This window comes from Candoia aspera, chromosome 3 (genome assembly GCF_035149785.1).
Source record: "Candoia aspera isolate rCanAsp1 chromosome 3, rCanAsp1.hap2, whole genome shotgun sequence".
Lineage (NCBI taxonomy): Eukaryota > Metazoa > Chordata > Lepidosauria > Squamata > Boidae > Candoia > Candoia aspera.
Window position 1 is genome coordinate 88,386,749 of NC_086155.1, and position 20,445 is coordinate 88,407,193.

At 38.2% G+C, this 20,445-nt stretch overlaps 1 protein-coding gene across 1 annotated transcript; it reads right to left on the reverse strand.

Moving 5' to 3' along the window:
• Positions 1-766: 766 nt before the first annotated feature.
• Positions 767-19,737, reverse strand: DBT (dihydrolipoamide branched chain transacylase E2). The gene is made up of 11 exons (XM_063298334.1): positions 19,667-19,737; positions 15,822-15,945; positions 14,468-14,543; positions 13,362-13,543; positions 11,737-11,864; positions 9,949-10,189; positions 7,738-7,904; positions 6,265-6,342; positions 4,174-4,365; positions 3,646-3,717; positions 767-2,930 (listed from the first exon to the last, which is right to left on the reverse strand). The coding sequence occupies exons 1-11, from the start codon at positions 19,715-19,717 to the stop codon at positions 2,763-2,765; spliced, it is 1,479 nt and encodes a 492-aa protein (XP_063154404.1). The 5' UTR covers positions 19,718-19,737; the 3' UTR covers positions 767-2,762.
• Positions 19,738-20,445: the final 708 nt, after the last annotated feature.

Consider the following 20,445-nt stretch of genomic DNA (forward strand, 5'->3'; position numbering starts at 1 on the left):
ACAAGGTGGCTCAGTACCATTACTGATGACACAAGCATGTGCAAAATCAAAGAAACAGTTATTGACAATACTGGAAAAATAATGTTTATTGGATCACAACCAGCTAGAAAAGCCTCAACCATCAACCACCACCACCACCACCACCAAGAACAGTCTTTAATGTTTTATCTGAAATTTTCCCTCAGCCCAAACTATGTATTGCAGTTGGTAAGAATCACTAAAAAGATCCTAATCCAGGCCACAGAAGAGATGGTCTACAGCCCACAGCACTGTAAGACAGTAAATCCTAAGAACCCATTCCTGAGATTTTGGTTAAACTCTGATTCATGAAGGAATGATTTTTGTAACTTCCAAAGGTTCCACACACCCCACACAGCAGTTTGTTTTTATAGGAACCTGCAGTTCAAAGGAAGACAGAGACCTGAGGACTAACAATGTTTTGCCAATGATGCTTTCGCATGAGGCGAATAATGAGGGAGCCTGTAGCTCTTATATGGATTTGTGCATTTAGAACAGGGGTCCCCAAACTCTTCAGCTCACTGACCCCTTCATGAAGTTTCAGATTGTTCATTGACCTCCCTCAAACATTTATTATATGAAAATAATTTAATAAATACTATTTTAACTAATACTACTACAAATAACAACAACATCGACCCCTTCGATAGTCCCATGGATCCCTGCGGTCAATATTGACCACTTTTGGGGAACCCTGATTTAGAGGATTTAAAGTCACATAACAGCACCCCAGATAAGGCTACAAAGGTTGTAAAAAAGTGGGATTTATTAAAATATGATTTATTAAACAAAAAACAACAAAGAAATATTAAATGTATATGGGTGTGTATGTGCTATATAAAATTCCTCAGGGATCTACAGGAGATTTGAGTATCAGTTTTACATTTCTTCTGCTTGTTCCTCAAAATAATGAATACAGAAAAGTCCAGATCTAGATATTTTCCCTTTTCACAGATTATATATTACAAGGACTTTAAACAAACATATATATGTATATATTTACACACTTACAATAGGTTTCTTTAAACTGACACTCTCCGCAAACTTCCATTTTGAAACTTCTAATATTTTGTTAAAAGCATGTGGTGATCTCTCATTTATGGTCTCCAATAATCAGACCCACTTTTAGAGTGTACAGATTTTAATCCTATTTCACGGTTGTGCACTTGCATCTTAATTATCTATCGGAAATTGGTTCCCTTCCTCCTCATAACTGAGGTCAGTCTGCATACTGTATAAAACTTATCTACACGTCAGCTTGCAGAGAAATAAAGGAGCGTAAATCCAAATGGGGCTACTGAAAACTAAGACAGGTTGAACCCATTGTGTATCATGGAATTTCTGAGGGAAACAAAGTGTTTACTTAAATGCAGAGCACCTCCCTGCTATTGAATGTAATGCACTGTATCCTTTTGCCTCCATCTCATGGTTTCCTTTCTTGCTCTAATTATCCCCACTTACTTATTCAAATATACACAGCACATGAACTGGCTATTAACCATTTTCATCACTGTGCTAACTGAAGGAGTACCACCTTGACCACAGGAATCAATGCTACCTATTTTCTGCAATTGCTTCCAAATTACATTAGTCCACAAATAGTCATAGGGACAATACAAAACACTGTGCAAACTATTTCTTAGTAAACCCTGTCATACATACACTGCATATGGAAGACTTGCCCATTACATTGCAGGACCCAGGGCTAGGAGTTGTCTAAATCTAAATAATCTCTTGATATACTTCAGAAATATTGTACCTTCTTTAAAGCATCTGTTTTATAGCTAAAAAGCTATTCATTTATGGCTCCATAGCAAAACTTTGTCTATGAGACTGATGGGTTTACAATAGTGTTTTTCAAGCTTGGCAACTTTAAGATGTGTGGAGTTCAACTCCCAGAATTCCCCAGCCAGCTGGGAATTGAAGTCCACACTTCTTAAAGTTGCCAAGTTTGAAAAACACTGGTTTACAAACTGCTGTTAGATATTTCAAAGATCTCCACATTAACTGAGAGCAACTTCGTACATTACAGAAATGCTTAATGCATGCCTGGATCTTGTGTATGCCCAGTGTTATTTGTATGCAGTAAAAGCCACCCCCACATTTGAAAAACACACATCCGTGGTGCTGGGCTTGTCATTCTCACTGTATGTACAGTACATATTCATTTCAGTAATGAAGAATGTCTGCTACAAAACTTAAGGCAGAAAGGATATTTTAAAAAGAGAACAGTTAGCACCATATGCCAAGAAAGGGAACCTCTCTATCTTTAATAAAATAAGCATTAAAAGCATTTTATTTGAACGTTATCTGTAGTGCATTAATTGCATAAGGAATAGTTAACATTCTGTTAATGTTTTCATCCAGGTACTCTCATTTCTAATCAGCTCATAATTTATTTTGTGAACAGTGTAAGCAGTTTCAGATAAGAATCCCACAAGTATTATTAGCAGCTTCCATCTGATAATACCGTAACAGTAGAATATAGCATGTTTTGTCACTATAAGTTTCTGCCACCTTGTCATGAGTCATACTATGACCTATTACAGCCTCTACCCAAGTAATTTACCACTAAGCAATTCAACTAGACAAAAATGTAACAGATAATCAAGATACAGAGCAGAGATCTGAAAGATCTAACAAACACAATGCAGTTCTGAAGTATGAAGTCAGTTTTAATGGCACTTGCTAGCTTAACTAGCCTGATTGCAGTTTCAGAATTAAAGTAAGCCATCCAGTCTTCTTTACTTAAGATCCATCAGCATGGAAGCAGGATTCTCCAAGTAGGATTTCCACAAGTTAGAAAAACGAGACATGGTTGCACCATCAATGATTCTGTGATCAGCTGACCAGCTCACATTCATTATTTGTGCCTTAAACACCTCACCTTTACTGTTAAATCGAGGAAGGGCCTGGAAATTAAAGAACAAAATGCTGTAAAAAAGCAGTGGATTAATACATGAGATTTCCCAACACTTGAGCTCCCTCACTGATAAGATGGTTACAAGGTACTTACTCAAGATTTCAAAGCAAATGAACAAGCATAACAGCAACTACATTTACAAGTCATTTTGAAAGCAAAACAGGCCTAAAGGAGTCTTACAGTGCAATGTATGTGAAAATAATATAGATTCCAGACTTGGTCAACTGAAAGTGACTTATTAATTGTGGTCCCCTAAGTCGTTAAATGTCCAAGATATTACCTGCTATTGCATTAAAAATAATATATTTTATACTAATATGAACAATATTTATAGGGTTTGCCATCCCCACAAATTAAGAATACACATTTAATAAACATGTAATAAGCATGTCAATATTCAAATTAGGAATGTAAGTCATTCTCTTTTGATGGGTTTCAAATGTTTATTCTGGAGAAGACATTCAGTTAGGCTTTTCCTTAGGGTAAGACTCAAAATGTAAGACGTCAAGAGAGAGCTATTCTGCTGTTAATAACCACTTGCCGAGTCATCTATGGCAAACAAGAACTTCAAGCTACAGGTGAAGAATTAGCAAACATGATTTAATTTATGGACTATATAAGACTATAAAAAAGCTAGAAAACCAACACAAACATTTAATAGGTAGAACTTCAACCTGATCTTTCCTAATTCAAAGCAAAAATACCTGTATTTTTCCAAGAGCGCCAATAGCTACTTCAGGAGGTAGGATCACTGGTTTTGCATAAGTGCCACCAATCTAGGAAACAAAAAGGAAAGTAACAGATCTGAAAATCAGTATACTTTTAACAATGTCTCTTTTAGGCAGGTTTTAAAGCAGCTTTCTCCAATCTGGAACATTTCAGACATGTTGGGGTTATAATACCCAGAAGTTCTAGCCAAAAAGGCTAATGTCCATTCTAGGTGGGAAGTGCAGGAGCTGGGGAGCACAATATTAGAAAAGGTTGTTTAAATATAACTGGGGAAACAACTGACAGTGCCTAGTATAGAATTCACTTCATCCTTGAACCCACACTATAACCCCAGCCATTAAAGCAAGCCCAGCAGATACCTTCCCATAGAAGCAACTACGTTATCCCTTGACTCTCCTAAATTACTTCAATTCTCCCCCATTTGCCACAGAGATCTACAGTTTACACCCCCATGGTATTCCAAACAGTATAATAGCTTTAATTTTACATGTTGTTTAACTTACTGTGCCGATGTTGGAAAGTGTGAATGTTCCCCCTGTGAGGTCATTTGTTCCCAACTGGTTAGCTGAGCCCAACTTTTGTAGACGATTTAATTCTGAAGCAACCTCAAACACACTGCAAGCCTGGATGTTTTTCACATTAGGGACAAGCAAGCCTTGTCCAGTGTCCATGGCAATTCCAATATTGTGAGACACCTAGGATACATAGAAATGCATCTTATTGATTTGTATAGAAATAGCTACCTTCATTCTTGGCAAAATAAAGTATTTCACATTTTAATCACTCTTCAATTATTCTTTTGTAGATTATAAAATAATATTTTTTTTTAACAGAATGATTTCTCATATACTTGTTCTCCTTCAATGATAAAGACTCTCTTGATCAGGTTTAGCTCCTAGTTACTACTTAGGACATCCATGTAGTTTTCCTGGCAACAATGATGTGATGTTGCCATAGGCCAGAATGTTTTCCCAGCTCCCCAGTCTAACCTATATTCCATCTTTGGCTTTTCTGACTGTCTCCCATCCAACTACTTGTCAGGTCTACCATTGCTCAGTATTTTTCAAGATCAGATAAGAACAGTTAGATGCTCCCACCTACTACAGACTGTTCTCTTTGCAATATTTATTATAGAAAATAAAACATCTTTGGTGAGGTGAAAGGTCCCCTGTGCAAGCACCGAGTCACATCTGACCCTTTGGGGGGATGCTGCTTTCGTGATGTTTTCTTGGCAGACTCTAGCGGGGTGGTTTGCCATTGCCTTCCCCAGTCGTCACCTTCCCCAGCGAGTTGTGTACTCATTTTACCGACCTCGGAAGGATGGCAGGCTGAGTCGACCTGAGCTGGCTACCCGAGAATCCAGCTTCTGCTGGGATTGAACTCGGGTTGTGTGGAAAGTTTTTGGTTGCAATACTGCTACCTACCACTGTGCGCCACACGAGGCTGTTAAAACATCTTTACAGGTGCAAAAATGAAAACATGATACCTATATATCTACACCTATATCTATAATAAAATATAAACCTGTATTTATAATAAAATATAAAAATTAATATAACATTGCAATGAAATGAAGAATAAGTAATATTCAAACTGTAAAAATACATGCTGTATTTTAATAGGACTGTACAGCAGTCCAGATTTGAAGGGAAAAGGTGATTTGGAAAGTGATGGGGTGTTCACATAGCACCTATCAGCAACTCCATCAAGAAGTTGTGATTTTTCTCAAGATTAAACAGCTGTATCTGCAATGTGATCCCAAGGAAAGTTGCCTCTGATTTAAAGAGGTGTCACCAGGTGTTACATACAGTATATGCCCACCAGGACTCCAAATTAGCTTTTTTCCTTCAGACTGCTGCATAGTCCTACTAATTACACTGAAAGTTATTACTGTATAACAAGCACAATACACAGAGGCCATATTTTCATAAGACTGATAGCTTCTTTGTAAGAGGAATTAATTTAGTCAAGCTTTTCTCCGTGTCCTCTTGAACCAGAGGCTCCAAGGGGCCTTCAAATGACCACCCGGGGCTAAATTCCTAAAAAGGCCAGGACAATCAAGTTGTGGACCACCACAAAATTGAAGCCAGCCAACTGTCCTTGTAGGGTTCTTGAATCCATGCAGTGCCATGTGTTTTTCTGAGCATCCTGCAGGAAGGATAAGCTTTTGGTAAGCGTTAAAATACAGACATACGCTGCTAGAAATTATGCTGCAGGAAAAAAAACTGAAGCCTTTCAATGTTTACTTCCTATCTGCAGTACACTTTTTAAAAAAAAATATGTTCAATCGTGTCCGATTCTCGGAGACTGCCTGGACAAGTCCCTGAAGTTTTCTTGGCAAGGTTTTTTCAGAAGTGGTTTGCCATTGCCTGCTTCCTAGGACTGAGAGAGAGTGGCTGGCCCAAGGTCACCCAGCTGGCTTCGTGCCTAAGGTGGGACTAGAACTCATGGTTTCCCGGTTTCTAGCCTGATGCCTTAACCACTACACCAGACTGGCTCTCAGTACAAGTTTAAATGTATCTTTATTCAAAATGAAACAAAACTAGACCAGTTAAGGATGTATTAAGAAACCATTTTTTAAATCATATACAAACCTTGTATGTGATGTTTTGGCAGTTTTCATCCACGGAAGCATTAAGAATGGGGTAATGTAATAAGGCTAGAGAAGCAGCCTGTTAAACATATAAAAAGAACACACTATAATATAATTTAAACAATTTTTTAAGAGCGTCTGTGTGAATATGAGAGAGTGAGGGAAAAGAAAAGAGAGAGAAAGGAGGAGGTATTACATTATCTCCTTGATTGCTATATTTTATTATGAGAGAGGCATTCTCCAGATGGGCCTACCATGGAAATGTTGCAGGGTGTATAAACTCTCTTAAAAATCTCTGCTAGCTTATAGCAAACAGGGTTGTTGTGTTTTTTTTGTCCCCTGTGAGCTCATAACTTGGGGGTGGTTGTGTCTTTGAGTCACTCTTGACCCCTGGTGAATACACATACAAGTCCATGTAGTTTTCTTGGCAACAATCATTTTTCAGAAATGATTTGCCATTGCCTTCTTCCTAAGGCTGACAGGGCACAAAATCATTCAGCTGGCTTTATGCTTAACACAGAACTAGAACTCACAGTCACCCATTTGTAATCCAATACTTTTAATCACCATACCAAACCGGCTTTCAGTAATTTTGATTAGTTTACATTTAATGTTGTGGTTTTTGGCTAGCATGCATGAAGCAAAGAGACAAAAGGGCCATAACCCACTTATTTTTTGTGCTGGGATTCCTAATTATTCTGTAGAGCTGAAAGCTCATGAAGGTTTCATGATGATGGTTTCATTATACCATTCTACTGTCCTATCCAAACAAATATTTCAAAGAAGTTAGGATGATCCCTCCTTTTTTATATTTCATGCTTTCTGTCCTTCATAGTACAGTTCCAGAAATTTGCAAAAAGTTGTGATATCTAGACTATTCTAGCTTTGTGAAGTAGACTCCACTGAAATAAAGTGAGATTTCCAGGAAAATATATTTCTATTTGTATATTTGTAAATTTGTATTTGTATTTATATGCTTTTATGTTTATTTTTATTCTTTGTAAGCCACCCTGAGTCATTTACGAGACGGGCGGCAGAGAAATTAATTAATTAATTAAACAACTCTCTAGGACTATACAATTATTTTTAAAAGTATCCTATCATGGTACTTACAATCAAGGCAAAATGGACTCTGTGAATATGATCATTACAATTATATTTTAATATCATCCTGTGGTGAAACAATATATTTGAAATGCCTATGAAGAACAGATATGAAATCACATCACATCAGGGATGCAGAATACAGGCAGAATTGGCAATTTGATAGAATGTTTTTCCAAGGCTGTTTCCACTATAACACAAAAGAGATAACCTTTGTACCTTCAGATGTTCATCTAATTCAAGGTCATCAGGTTCAGTCAACATCACGGATAATCAAGGGACTAAAGTGTTTCCTGCCAAATCTGATCATCCTATGCCACAAAATATGGCTACCGGGCTAGAGGAAGCAAGGTTCACAATCATAACTCACCTTTAAAAAGAAAGGCATAAAAGTGAGGTTAATTCCCCGTTCTTGTGCTAAAGGTTTCAACTTTTCTCTCAGCTGGATAAGCTGAGTGAGGTCAACCTCATCACAATAACCGAAATGAGGAATTTTTAAAGCAGCAACCATAGTTTTCACCATTGCCTTCTGAAATCCTAAAAAACAGAGAAGGGAAACCATTTACAGTTAGCAATACTCTAACTTACCTTGTTTCTTTAAAAGTCTCCTTCAGACAGCAAAACAACTGACTAGAGGAGATATGTCATACAATATTATAATAATAGTCAGATGTATGAGAAACTCTGGGAAGAAGCTATATAATTCAGGAAAAGTTACCTAAAGAAGAATGCAGTAGAATTGACTTTGCTAAGGATGGTTTTATCCACTGCCTTCAATGGGGGCATCGAATAGCTACGGAAAGTAATCAGGATTTGGGTGGGAGATTTTTAGGAACTCTGTGTGACACCACATTTAAAACTTTTCAGAACCCTGTCAGCTTTCATGGCCTGAAATTATAGTGGGGTCCTTCAGAGTGTGAAGGGAGTGTCCTCAACACCTCCAGTGAGTTATGCAGGAGAGCCAGTTGAAGTGAGTAATACGACACCCAGTCTTAGATTGCAATAGAAGGTTGTTCTCTAGCAAAATTAAAATGTGGAACACCAAAATCTAATTACTGCAATCCAGGGATCCCCAGAAGCTGTCTATATTAATTTACTAGGAATCAGGAAATTAATCCAGCTAATTCTGAAAAAAAATCAAAGAGACAGAAGACATGGGGCAGGCTACCAATCTTTAGAAGCTATAATATTTTATCAGGTTCTGCATCTATTTTCCCAAAACACTGATCTGCATTGCCATTTTTGCATTATTCGTCGCCCAAATTCATTCTATTAGACTGAACTAGTGGCTGTGCATAGTGAATACACAACCTCACATGCATTGAAAACTATCTGCTTCTTTCCACAGGAGCCTTGATGAGCACTATGATCTAAATCTGCATTGGCTGCATTTGTAAAAACCTCCTTCCCAGATCAGCATTTCCATATTTATTCTGTGGAGAACTGGAATGTGAACTCTGAAGTAATCATGTAATCATATGCTTACTTTTACCACTATAGTATCTCTTATATGCCTATTTGTATATTTCTCATATAGCACATTTCAAGAATGGAAACCTCTTTATTGTGCCAGTTTGTGCCTGTAAGTTTATAATTGATTTTATAGTTCACGCTGTGAGAGGAGGTAGATTGAAGGATGCATACTACTGCACTTCCTTCTCTCTCTCTTGATGGTATAGTACAGGGTCTGCATCTTAGAACAGTAATTAGAACCTTGGTGCAAGTCATACATCAAAGCTACTATGATGCCTTTCAAGGACTGTGTCTATAATGTTTCCATACCATGAAGGATAAGAGAGACAGTATGGTCTAGTGGTTAAGGTGCTGGGCTAGAAACCAGGAGACTGTGGGTTCTAGTCCCGCCTTAGGCACGAAAGCTGGCTGGGTGATCTTGGGCCAGTCACTCCCTCTCAGCCCAACTCGGTGCAATGTAGACTAGCCTCCTTGTGGTGCACCCAAGCAACATGACTTGTCACAGCTAAATAGTCTACACATCTGGCTGCTGGACCTCACAAGGATTTTCCAGCAGGAAAAGCAGCATGAACACCAAACTGCTATGCCATACAATTAAAACAACAACAACAACCATGAAGGATGCCTGTGTCCACCTTTGTAGTTATGTTGTTTGCTTATCAGTTGTAAAGCGATTCTTTCAATCGGGGTGTCCTGTAAACACATGTTCAAACTACCCTTGATCAACATTCTATATAAGACCTATGTAACTTCGTAGTTCTGGTTCTTGGCTCATTTGGGTGCAAGAGACCAATGACCTACTGTAACCTGCTGGCTTTGGAACTAATGAAAGTTGTCTGGATCCCCTCCAGTTGTTGGTGTTTATTCAGTGAAGTTTCAGCACATTTCTGAAAATAATACTGATTGCATGGAAAACTCACTCAATAAATACCAACAACTGGAGGGGATGCAAACATCTGTTTTTGTGGTTCTACCACAATTCTGAAAGTAATACCTGATCATAAAAAGACAGGTGTGGAATGACCCACAGTACCCTTCTAAGATCACAAGATAAATGTAACATCAACATATTTCATGCATGCCATTAAAATATCTTTTCTCTCTTTACCAGATAAGGCCACTGTCTCATCTTTCCTTGAAATTATAGGTTTAGAAAGAGGAATTAGAGTTCGTGCGGCCTTCTCCCTTGACATGTCTGCAGCATGATCTGTTTTTGATGAAGGTGAGATGATCTCAGGCTTTGGGGACAGAGGTAAAATCGCTCCAGTCTGCTTGGCTAAGTAGTTAAGAATGTCTTCTTTGAGAATACGGTTATCTTTCCCTGTTCCGACAACTTCACTCAGCTTAATCTGAAAGACGCAGAACAGCCAACAATTTACCGAGGTGTAGCCATGTTACGTCAAACTACTAACCAATTTTATCAACTGAGCTTTTGTAGATTACAGTGCATTTCCTCAGATCTGTGAAAACGTATGTGAACTCCAGAAACTGAGCACAAGCACGAAAACTCATACTTCTTGCAAACTAAGGAAGAATGGAAGGAAATGGCAACCTCTAATTCACCTGAAGAATCCATGTGAACGTTTGACTTCAGTTAACAAACTGTCCATAGTGGGCCAAGTTTTGGGAGCATCTGACACTTGAAATAATGGACCTGAGATGCATCGACCTTTTCCCAAATTTGCTGTAAATTTGTATGCAATTAAACTAAGTTATTAAATTCCTATATCACTTATTTGTTTATAAGCATTTGTTCAAGCCCACATAAGGAACCTACCGTAAAATGATCCACGTATTATTCTTGTTAGATTTTGAAGGTGATTTGCTGACAAACCATGCAGACAAGAGTGCCTATGCTATCTGAGATAAGCCTTTGATGTGCTATTCCATCTTTTCCTCCTTAGCAGATTTTCTGTAGTAAGACTGAGGCAGCAGTAAGGAAATATGGGGGGAACAAGTGGAAGATGACAGTATATGGACGCTTTATTTCAGATTCCACAGACGAAGGGGATAATTGCATTATGAAACTGCTGCCTAGAAACATTCTTTGTATCTGCAAAGGACTCTGTTTTGATGCAACTGGCACTTCTAGGTTGAGTGCAGACCCCATGGTGGATGGAAGCTGCTTCCCAAGTTCTTCCATTTTCAGATGCAGCTCACCTAGTATGTCAAAGGGATTCTCTTTCCATCTCACTACCTTTTCCTTTCTCTTTGCTTTCAAAAGCATAAATACATTATGCTTTATGCATCTCCTGAGCTGCACTGTGATTCACAAAGTATTCTGCAATAATACATTTACTTTCCTTTATATGCCACAAGATTCTGCCATACTCCCTGGACAAACAAGGCCCAGAAAACCCTTTAAATCCAAAATATTGATCACATGGCCATTCATAGGCTGACTCCAGTGTTTAAAGTATATTATGTGAGGAATATTCTCACAAATATTGAAGTTCAAAGCTTCAAAGTGTTCAGCCCTCTTTAAGCCACGTAAGAGGAACAGAGTTATCAAGAGCTCTTTCCAAACTTCCCTTTTGGTAGCAGACTTCTTGGGAAATTATTTACCCACATTAATGCTCAGCAACCTCTCCTCAGTATCTGATACCAGTGTGGTGAATGGATCTTACTCTATACTTAGTTCACAACATGGAATATACAACCATTGTTACATACAATAGACTAGGGCTTTCAAGGAGGCAAGCATATTATTGGACTACTTATGGAGCATAACACATCTCTTTCCATTATAAAGTAGCTGCCAAATCCTGAAGTTTATAATTAGCTTCTCTGATTAGTGATGATTTTGGCATGTAGGCACTTGTGCACATGCTACCTGTTTACAACACATATGACACATCAACAGCAAGAAACCTGGTTTCAGTATGTAAAAACACACATTGTTTTCCATAGCAAGGCGGCGAACAGCAGGGGTTACTAAGGTCTTATGGCCTTTGATCTGCTGGTGGATCTGCTCTTCACGTGACACAGCAGGCGTTTCAACCACATCTTCTTCAGGAGTTACAGCTGCAGATTGGGCCCAAAATAAAAAATGTGGATTAAGCGGAGTAAAGCAAGTTAGCATCTGGTTCTCAAATATAAGCTGAAACAAAACTATTTACAGTATATGGGGATGTGATTTGTTACTGTATTAGGTTGGAGCAGCATCAAAGGGAGGTGACTCCTGAGTTTTATTACTATATTAGACCTTCAATATATGAAATATCTTGAGAGGGTTATATAATTAAATGTGCCCTAAAAGAATTTCTATTTAAATCACCCCTTAGCTTCTCCCAGGATACAAATAAATAACAAAAGTTCAAAAGTTTTGCAGTCCTAGTCCAAAGGATAATTTCTCCTTGTATTTCTCCCATGACATTAAAAAGCTGTTTATGATCTGAATCAAGTTTCCATGCAATGAGAGCTTCTGTTTCCTGTTTTAAACAATCCATTTCCCATAATATGTGAACTTGGGAAAGTATGGTTTGTTTAAGCCAAGGATGAGTTGAGAATAAATTAGGAACAGAACAGCTCAACAGAAGGTCTGTGGATCAGAAAGGGCTTAAAACAACATCTTTTACTTTATTAAAAAGAACAACAAAAAGAATCTACATTCTAAATGAGGCTAGTGGGAACTCCAACATGCAGTAACTAAAATATTGTTTTGTATATGTATGTATGTATGTATGTATGTATGTAAGCATTTTAAACACACTATTTATGCATTTCAGTACTTGGCTTCATCACTGACTGAACAATTTACACCTCATTCCATTTGGTGGCTCACAAGAGCCTAGTGAAAGAACAGAGGGACACTTGTAGGACTGCCTGTACTTGATTTAAACCACAATAAGAAAATTAATTGCTTTCCCATAAGTTTAGCATATCCTCACAAGCTAACTACGGTTTCAATGGGCCACATTAAATGAAAACGTTATAATGCTTAAAAAAAAGCAGGAGCTTCCAGCCTTTGGCACTCTCCCCAAAAAAGGAGAAAGGAAAGAGGGCAAGGACTCAGCTGTATCAAGAAAAAGGAAGCCCATCACATTTGATCACAATAATAGCATAAAGATCTGCTATTCTCATTCTATATGATGGTTCTGAAGTCCTACGGTTCCATTGACTTTTTTCATTTCTGGCAAGGATTAGCCACTCCCTGCTTGGAACTCTTCTTGTGCCTCCTAGCATTCTTCCACTTGAGTACCATCACATCACCTATTTCACAAGAGCCATCTTCTGTTCTGATAGCCATTTCATGCAGAGCCATTTGTTGTTGTGGCTTCTTAGCAGGCTTCATTTTGGTATTTTTCCAGAAGTTGCATAAACAGAAATCTTCTGGAAGAAACTCTTCTGTCCCTAGGGCCTGCTCTGAGGACTCTTTATCTTTTATAGACATGTATTCATACCTTCACACAAACACATGGCTTAAAGTACATGGTGGATATGGAAACCAAATAACTACAAAGCAATATTCAATAGTGTTGACAATAGGGTGACATCCTTACGAAAAGAAATGAACATTACCTTTTGAAGTAGCCGTTTCTATATCCACCAGGGGTTTTCCCACATGGGCAATTTCATCTAACCCATAATGGAGTTTTCTAATGATGCCATCATAACGGCTGGTGATTGTGACTGAGGCTTTATCACTTTGTACTTCACAGATGCTATCAAACTGCGACACAACATCACCTTCTTTTACATACCTGAAAGAAAGAAAAAAATAGCATAAGGTACACAAGGGTAAAGCTCATCTCCAGAAACAGCTTTCATAAGATCTCATCGGGTAGCCGACCTGCTCTGGCAGGTAAGCAGGGTTAGGGCTCGTTAATACTTGGACGGGAGATTACAAGGGAAGTGCCAAGCTCCAGGCTAGAGTAGTATCCCAGAAGAAGGCAACAACTACCACTTCTTTTTAGTTGCCAAGAAAACTACATGGATGCAGCGCCCAGAAGTCAAGCTCAACTAGAGGGCAGCTTTATTATTAACCTATGTAATGTTCAGCTTCAGTAAGAGGGTGTATGTGTTCAGAAACAAGTAGAAACATGGAAGATGCCATTACTCTAGACCTGCAAAGCGGTTCTTGAAAGCTGGATTTTTTAACAACCTCATATGTACCCAGGGGGCTCAAAGGCTTTGAACAAGGAAGTAGTTGTATCTACCCACCATCCTTCTTTAGTTTGAGCAAACTGACTGCAATCAAGTCGCAACACTCTCTTCCACAGATATAGGATTAATTAAAGCATTCCAGACATACTAAGCCCAAATGTATCATAAAGTGTTCTTATTCAGTTGCCCAGAATCTTAAGGAATCCTGTTTTGGGATTGTTTTTAATGATAAACAAGACAGTTAAGCATTTTATAAACAAAATAAACTCAATAGAGAGTTTTGAGGCCTTGAAATAAACTATTTTAGGAATATAAGGAAACTCCTTCACATACCAGCCCTTGAGTCAGTTGCTGTCAGAAAAATCAGGTCCAATTCTCAATACCTAGATTGCATCAAATGGAAAATAATGATGGCTAATAACAGAAGATTACCTCTATAGCCTTCCCTATTCCAACTTTTCAAAAAGCAAACTTTTATTAGTTAGGGAACTGCTCCATGGAAATAGACAAATTAAACTTGCCACTCTTTCACTGTCACTTCCGTGATCCCTTCTCCAATATCAGAGAGCTTGAACTGAACAATCTGGCCATGTGAAGCTTGAAGACAAAGGAGAAAATGTTAAACAAAGGAGAAAAACTAAAAAGCAATACCAAATAAAATTTTGAGCAGATGAAGTAGTTCAAGTTACAGACAGACAAATTAGAATCCTTACAAAACTAAAATGCAGAAGGGCCTTGGGAAAACTACAGTGTGCCAACAGATGCAGAAGTTCAATGCCTGCATGAATTTTTACTTTGAAGTCCCAGAGCATGAAGTCAACTAGCCAGCAGACATAAACAAAATTACAGGTTGAACTTACAAAATCAGGAAATGTGATATCTAGAATATCTGCAGACAAAGGATGGTAAAGGCAACAGGTTTTATGGCTATATGTTCTTGGTTTGTTCACCCAGCATTGTAATAAAAATGCATTTTGCCATTTTTATATCCTACTTCAGACACATTATGTGAAGACCTAGCTCTCTGGAGAAAGTTCTAATGCTGGGAAAGTTGGAAGGAAAGAGGACAACCAGCAACAAGGTGGATGGACTCAGTTACGGTGGCAAAGGGTGCACCGTTGGAAGAGCTGAAAGACCAGGTTAGAGACAGATCATCATGGAGAAAATTAATCTATCTGGTCACTAAGAGGTGACACTGGCTTGATGACATATAATCAATCAATCGCCATTTTAAGCAAAAATGCTGTGGATAAGAACTACTGTAAGTGAAGCTATCTGTGCAAGACATACTGGACTACCTTTCCTGTACCCCAGAAACTGATTTCTGGGGTTTCTTTGCTCTCTTGTTAAATGTGACATTCCTTTGACAAATTATCTGAGACTTTACCCCAATAAATACAGGGATATATTCAATTACCTCTTAGCTTAAAAACTGAGCTAAATGAATATGGGTTTGAGCAATTTTTATTTCCTTTTGTATGAAAGAAGCCAGAGTCTTCAATTCAGTAGTTTCTGATTTTGCCCCAAATCAGAGAATTATAGCTCATACTGTTCGAACTCTCCAACTTCTACATTGTTTGGGAATAGAAAACTATTATTAATGGCTTGGTTGTCATCCACACAATGAACTGCATGGTCAGTCAAAAGCATAATTTTTAAACAATTGTCTGGATGCATTCACAGGGCCTTATATATGCAGAAGAACAGCTAGACTGTACTTATGTACTGTATTTGAGAGCTGTACACTTTCAAAAAACATGCACATTTCAAAAACCCGAATCTTTCATTCTTTGCTTGCCTTTCTGTGGAATTTATAGAGCAAATGGCACTTAAGAAAGAAAAATATTAACTTATTTGAACATGAAGGAATCTTACCAGCAGTTGTTCTAAATGATCGATGCTGTTGTTGATACCTCCATAAAGTCTTCTCAAACTCAGAAATGTATTTTTGCTTTAGCAAACAAAAGTTACTATACAGTCTTATCTGGTGAACACAGAGCTGGCCAAGGGGGAAAAAAATAAAACCGTAAGAACAAAGTATTCTTGATGTCTCTACATATTCCTTTTAATTCGCAAAAAGTAGAAAAAGAAACCATTTTTTAAAAAATTGAGACCCAAATTAGCAGAAGCATCATTTTTATCCCTCTCACCATTAACTACCATTCACTTTGGGAGAAAGGGAGTTACTGCCAAAACAAGGGCTTATGAGAAAAGAAATCATTTTTCTTATTCTCTTTTGTATTTCATTATCAAGAAAAAAAATGTGTGCAACCATGGTATTCAATTTTTTAAAGATTCTTCGAATGGCCTACATTTGTTTCACAAGAATTTTATAAGCCCACTATCCTGTTCCACTGCCTCTACACACAAAGTCCAGCATCTTCCAGAGGCAAAAGTAGTTTCCTGTTCTTTCAAATTGGTCATCTTAGGATCCATCCGCAGATAATGCTCCAGTGATGAAAGAACAGCAACTTTGCAATCTATAAGCTCATCAGAGCTATCAAATGCCACCCACAACTCTCATGGCAAGATTTGCAGAACCCAAGGTCAACTAAAAACTTCTTTGTTTCATTCATTCTATTAAAGAAATTCCAATGAATTTAACATGACAGCTATTCCCCATGGACATTTACTTAACATGTTTAAGGGGATACACATCTAGAGAGATATAGCTTAAGGATTGCCAGTGCAGTACCTGCAGGTACCTTTTTGCCAGTAAATACTTCTTTTGACACCTGAAAGGCTCCTTACCCCAAATGACTTTAATTCTTAAAATTTATTTTAATTAAAAAAAAAGAAAAGAAAATAGAAAGCTGCAAGCTGCAGAGCAAAAGCCTCCAACAGCTATTTTGTATTTTATTTTTTACTTTATTTTATTGAATGTCTCTGGACCATACAAACATTCTTACACAATAAAAAAGGGGGGGAGGGAGCTGTGATCCATTGTTTGGTTTGGAAATGTGACTGCTTGCCAGACTGCTTAACTTGGAGACTTAAGTTTGAGTGATAAGAGAGCATAGGGGGTGAGTTTGACAGGGTGGCAAGGACACAACCTCACTAGACTACCTCCTCCTGAAGAGGGTTTTGTGACTGGTTCTGTGTGCCATTTTATGAGTAAGTAAATTCAACCCTCCTTTGGACCATCCCCAATATGCTCTCAGAATACCAAGTATTCTTGAGGGCATTCTGACTTGAATAAGGCAGGCTTCTTGGGATTAATTTAATTCAATGTATTTTATTTAGGTGCTGCCTGACTCCAGAATGACTCTGGGGGGCTCATGATATAACAGACAAAATAAAAGACAAATACTGTATGAATAAGAAAGGACAAGATAGTTTAAAGAACAAATAAAGATGAAGATGAAGAGGGCAAATAAAGAAGGCAAATAAGAAAAAGCAAGATAAATAAAGAATAAAAATAAAGAAGAAGAGGGCAAATCTGGCCAACAAAACAGAAACACGTCCCATGAGGGGCTCCAGCTACATAGTCATTTTTAAAGAAACCATTTTTATTTTTTTCACTGTTCAGTATATTTCCATTTTAAATATAACACCAAGGCAACATAGATAGCTATTTCAATACTCATCATTATGAACACATTTACTTCTGTAGGAAGATAATTTCTGAATAAATATCTTATATAATCCATAGTCAGATATAGCATGAGAGCATTTAAGCTTATAAAATTATTATCAAATTTAATACCAAATTAAGTAATCCTTAGCAAGAGGTCATATTACTAAAGGAATCTGTGAAAAAGAGAGCAAGGAAGGGAGAGAGAAGTGCCTGCTACTTGATCTAAAACAGAACAAACAAAATTTAAACTGATAATGTTACCTGCTTAGTGAAACAGGAGCTTCTGATAAATTCAACGCTCAAAATAAGTAGCAAAATCTTTCCAAATCAGATGATAAAGTATCTTAGTAGGACAATTTTAGGGTGATTCTGTTTAGATTTGACTTCTAATGTCTGTTCTGCAGGCCTCTCTGAATCTGTTTATTGAATGTTCTGATATCCAGCTAATGTTCTGATATGAAACCTAAGGTTACCTTCTACCTAAAAAGATTAGTTAGCCAGGGTGACTAGAAGAATTTCAATGTCATTTTGGCAGGCAGTCTGTATCTAGTGAAAGGCAAATCTGAAAGTCAAAGACTGGCATAAACAAATTCATAATTATATATGAAAATGAGTCTTGTAAAGATAAAATGTCACTCAAGGATGGCAGTTATTATTAAGAACTTGCTTCCTCAAAGGCAGAGAACTACTAATCCAAGATTGTGCATCTACCAGTCCAAGACATATTGAGATTTACTACAGCAAGTAGTCACAACTGCACAACTTGAGTTCATTAACATGAAAGGACTGCCAGCCCTTGGAACTTTCTCAGATCTGTAAACCATTTTGGTGCAGAAACCTCATTTTACTTATAGGTAGACATCTGAGACACATACTATCTGCTACAACTTCTACTGTAAACTAGAGAAATCGAGCCATAGCCAAGTATATTAAGCGATCTTGTATAATTACATCTGAACTAGAAATGCACAATCTTTAGATCTCACAACCATCTAGCAAAAAATTATACTTTCAGCAAAAAAGAAATGATTCTGAAAGCTTACAGGCAACATAGGTTATGCAGCCTGAAAAAGTCTCAAAGCCCCTGATCTAGTACAGCCAACCACCATGTTGGCTGGAAATTTGGGGAAATGGAGAGCTTTTCCACACTTTCACTGTTTCTACTCCTCAGTCCCTCAAAAGTAGCTCAAAAATGATCAACAGTGGTCTGTTCTTCCAGTAATCTAAAAATGCTGAGGAAGTGTGCATAGAGATGTCAGCCTTCCCCCAAGTTACTGTTGGACCTGACGTCTGGTTGATTGCCCAAAAAACAAACAAAAACCCTGAGCAATTGCTTGTAGGGGAGTTGCAAAGCCGCCTTCACCCTTGAAAGACCTGTCCATTGAAAGCCTGTGAGCTATGACCAGGAAACAGGGGCCAAGGGGAGTTTGTTCCACCAGTGCAAGAACAAGATTTCTAAAGCTCAGTAGAAATGCATATTGTAAAAAGAAAAGACCAGCTTTGCTTCAGTTTCAGAAACCAAAAGAACCCTTAGATCTCAAAAATGCTGACTCTGGGGAACTGCATAGACCCAGGGCTGCTTCTGAACTGCTCCAAAAACTCTCTGGAGAAGTGTCTTAAATCCACACATCTGTGATATGGGGGGAGACTGCATTATTCCAGGCAAACAGCTGTTGGAAAACATATTTCAGCCATGAATTAGAACTGTACAATCTTAAAAACAAAACAAGTGCAGGAATAGGCACATGGAAACCCCTGTTCTGACAGGTTTGGTAGCACTGAAACTACAGAAATTAGCAAGTTAGAATCTCAGATCACCAAGATGCTTACACTTATGCACTGCGCTGAAGCTTATTTCTGGAAGAATTAATACGGCAAACAGGGCACAAACCGTGGATGACTTGCAGTCCTTTTATTATGATGAATGAGTCGCTAATTCTGATTAAATACTCATAACCCGTCTCAAATTCGAAAAGAACATGGTCAACAATCCGTCACTTGCTAAATAGGCAGAGGATCCAAGTAGATCCTTTCAGCTCTCCTATTGTCTGTAGAGAGGATTGGAAACAAGCAGGATCTACGAAGAACCTATTGTGCCCCCTTCTCACATTTTTCAGCTCCCTGATCGCTCTCTTCTCCTTACCAAACGCCCGGCTCCTCTACAGCTAGTCCTCAGTGCAATTCTTGCCGCCATCTTATTCCGGAAAGATAGATTCCCACGCCTTCCCACTCCTCCCCCCTGTCAGCCAATTGGATCCACCTTTTGCTCCCGCTGGCCAATTAGAAAGTGAAAAGCTGCCTCCGCTTCTTTGGTAAAATGAATGATTGGGGAAAGGAGGAGGTTCGCTTCGAAAGCAGAGGAAGAAGTTGCAGTGGTTATTGTTATTGTCAATCATATACAGGCATCTACCTCGCAAACCGTGACTCTGGACGGCTTACAATAAAAAAATATAAAGTAGGAATATAAAAAGCAATCAACAAGTATGAGATGAGGTTGGCTAGAGGGCTGTCTCTGTGTGTTTCGTGTGTGTACACACATATACACACTGTCACCCTCACATCTATCTAACATACAATGGATAAAACGGATGCAAGCTTTCAGGCTATACAAGACTCTTAGGCAGCCTGCATCGTCTGTATCCTAGAGGCCCAAGCAATATATATGTGATACGGTTTGCTGCAACAACTTTCTCACGCTCATTCTAACTTCAGTATGTCTTTTTCTGATTTGTGCAGTCCTGCCGATTGTGTTTATTCAACAGACCTCATACGGGTGTGAATCAGATCACAAACGAACACTATGCGTACCGATCGAACTCCGGTTGAAGTGCAACTTAAATACATTTAGGGGGGAAAAATAATAGCTCTCCTGGCAAAGGTTTTCGAAAAGGTGTGTATCGAAATAACTTGGCAGTCAGAAAT

Coding starts and splice junctions, on each gene's coding strand:
- DBT (XM_063298334.1), bottom strand. CDS start 19,717: ATGGCGGCAAGAATTGCACTGAGGACTAGCTGTAGAGGAGCCGGGCGT. Junction 14,544..15,821: donor ATCATTTAGAACAACTGCTG/GTAAGATTCCTT, acceptor TTTGTCTTCAAG/CTTCACATGGCCAGATTGTT. Junction 10,190..11,736: donor GCCTTGCTATGGAAAACAAT/GTGTGTTTTTAC, acceptor TGCGTCTTTCAG/ATTAAGCTGAGTGAAGTTGT.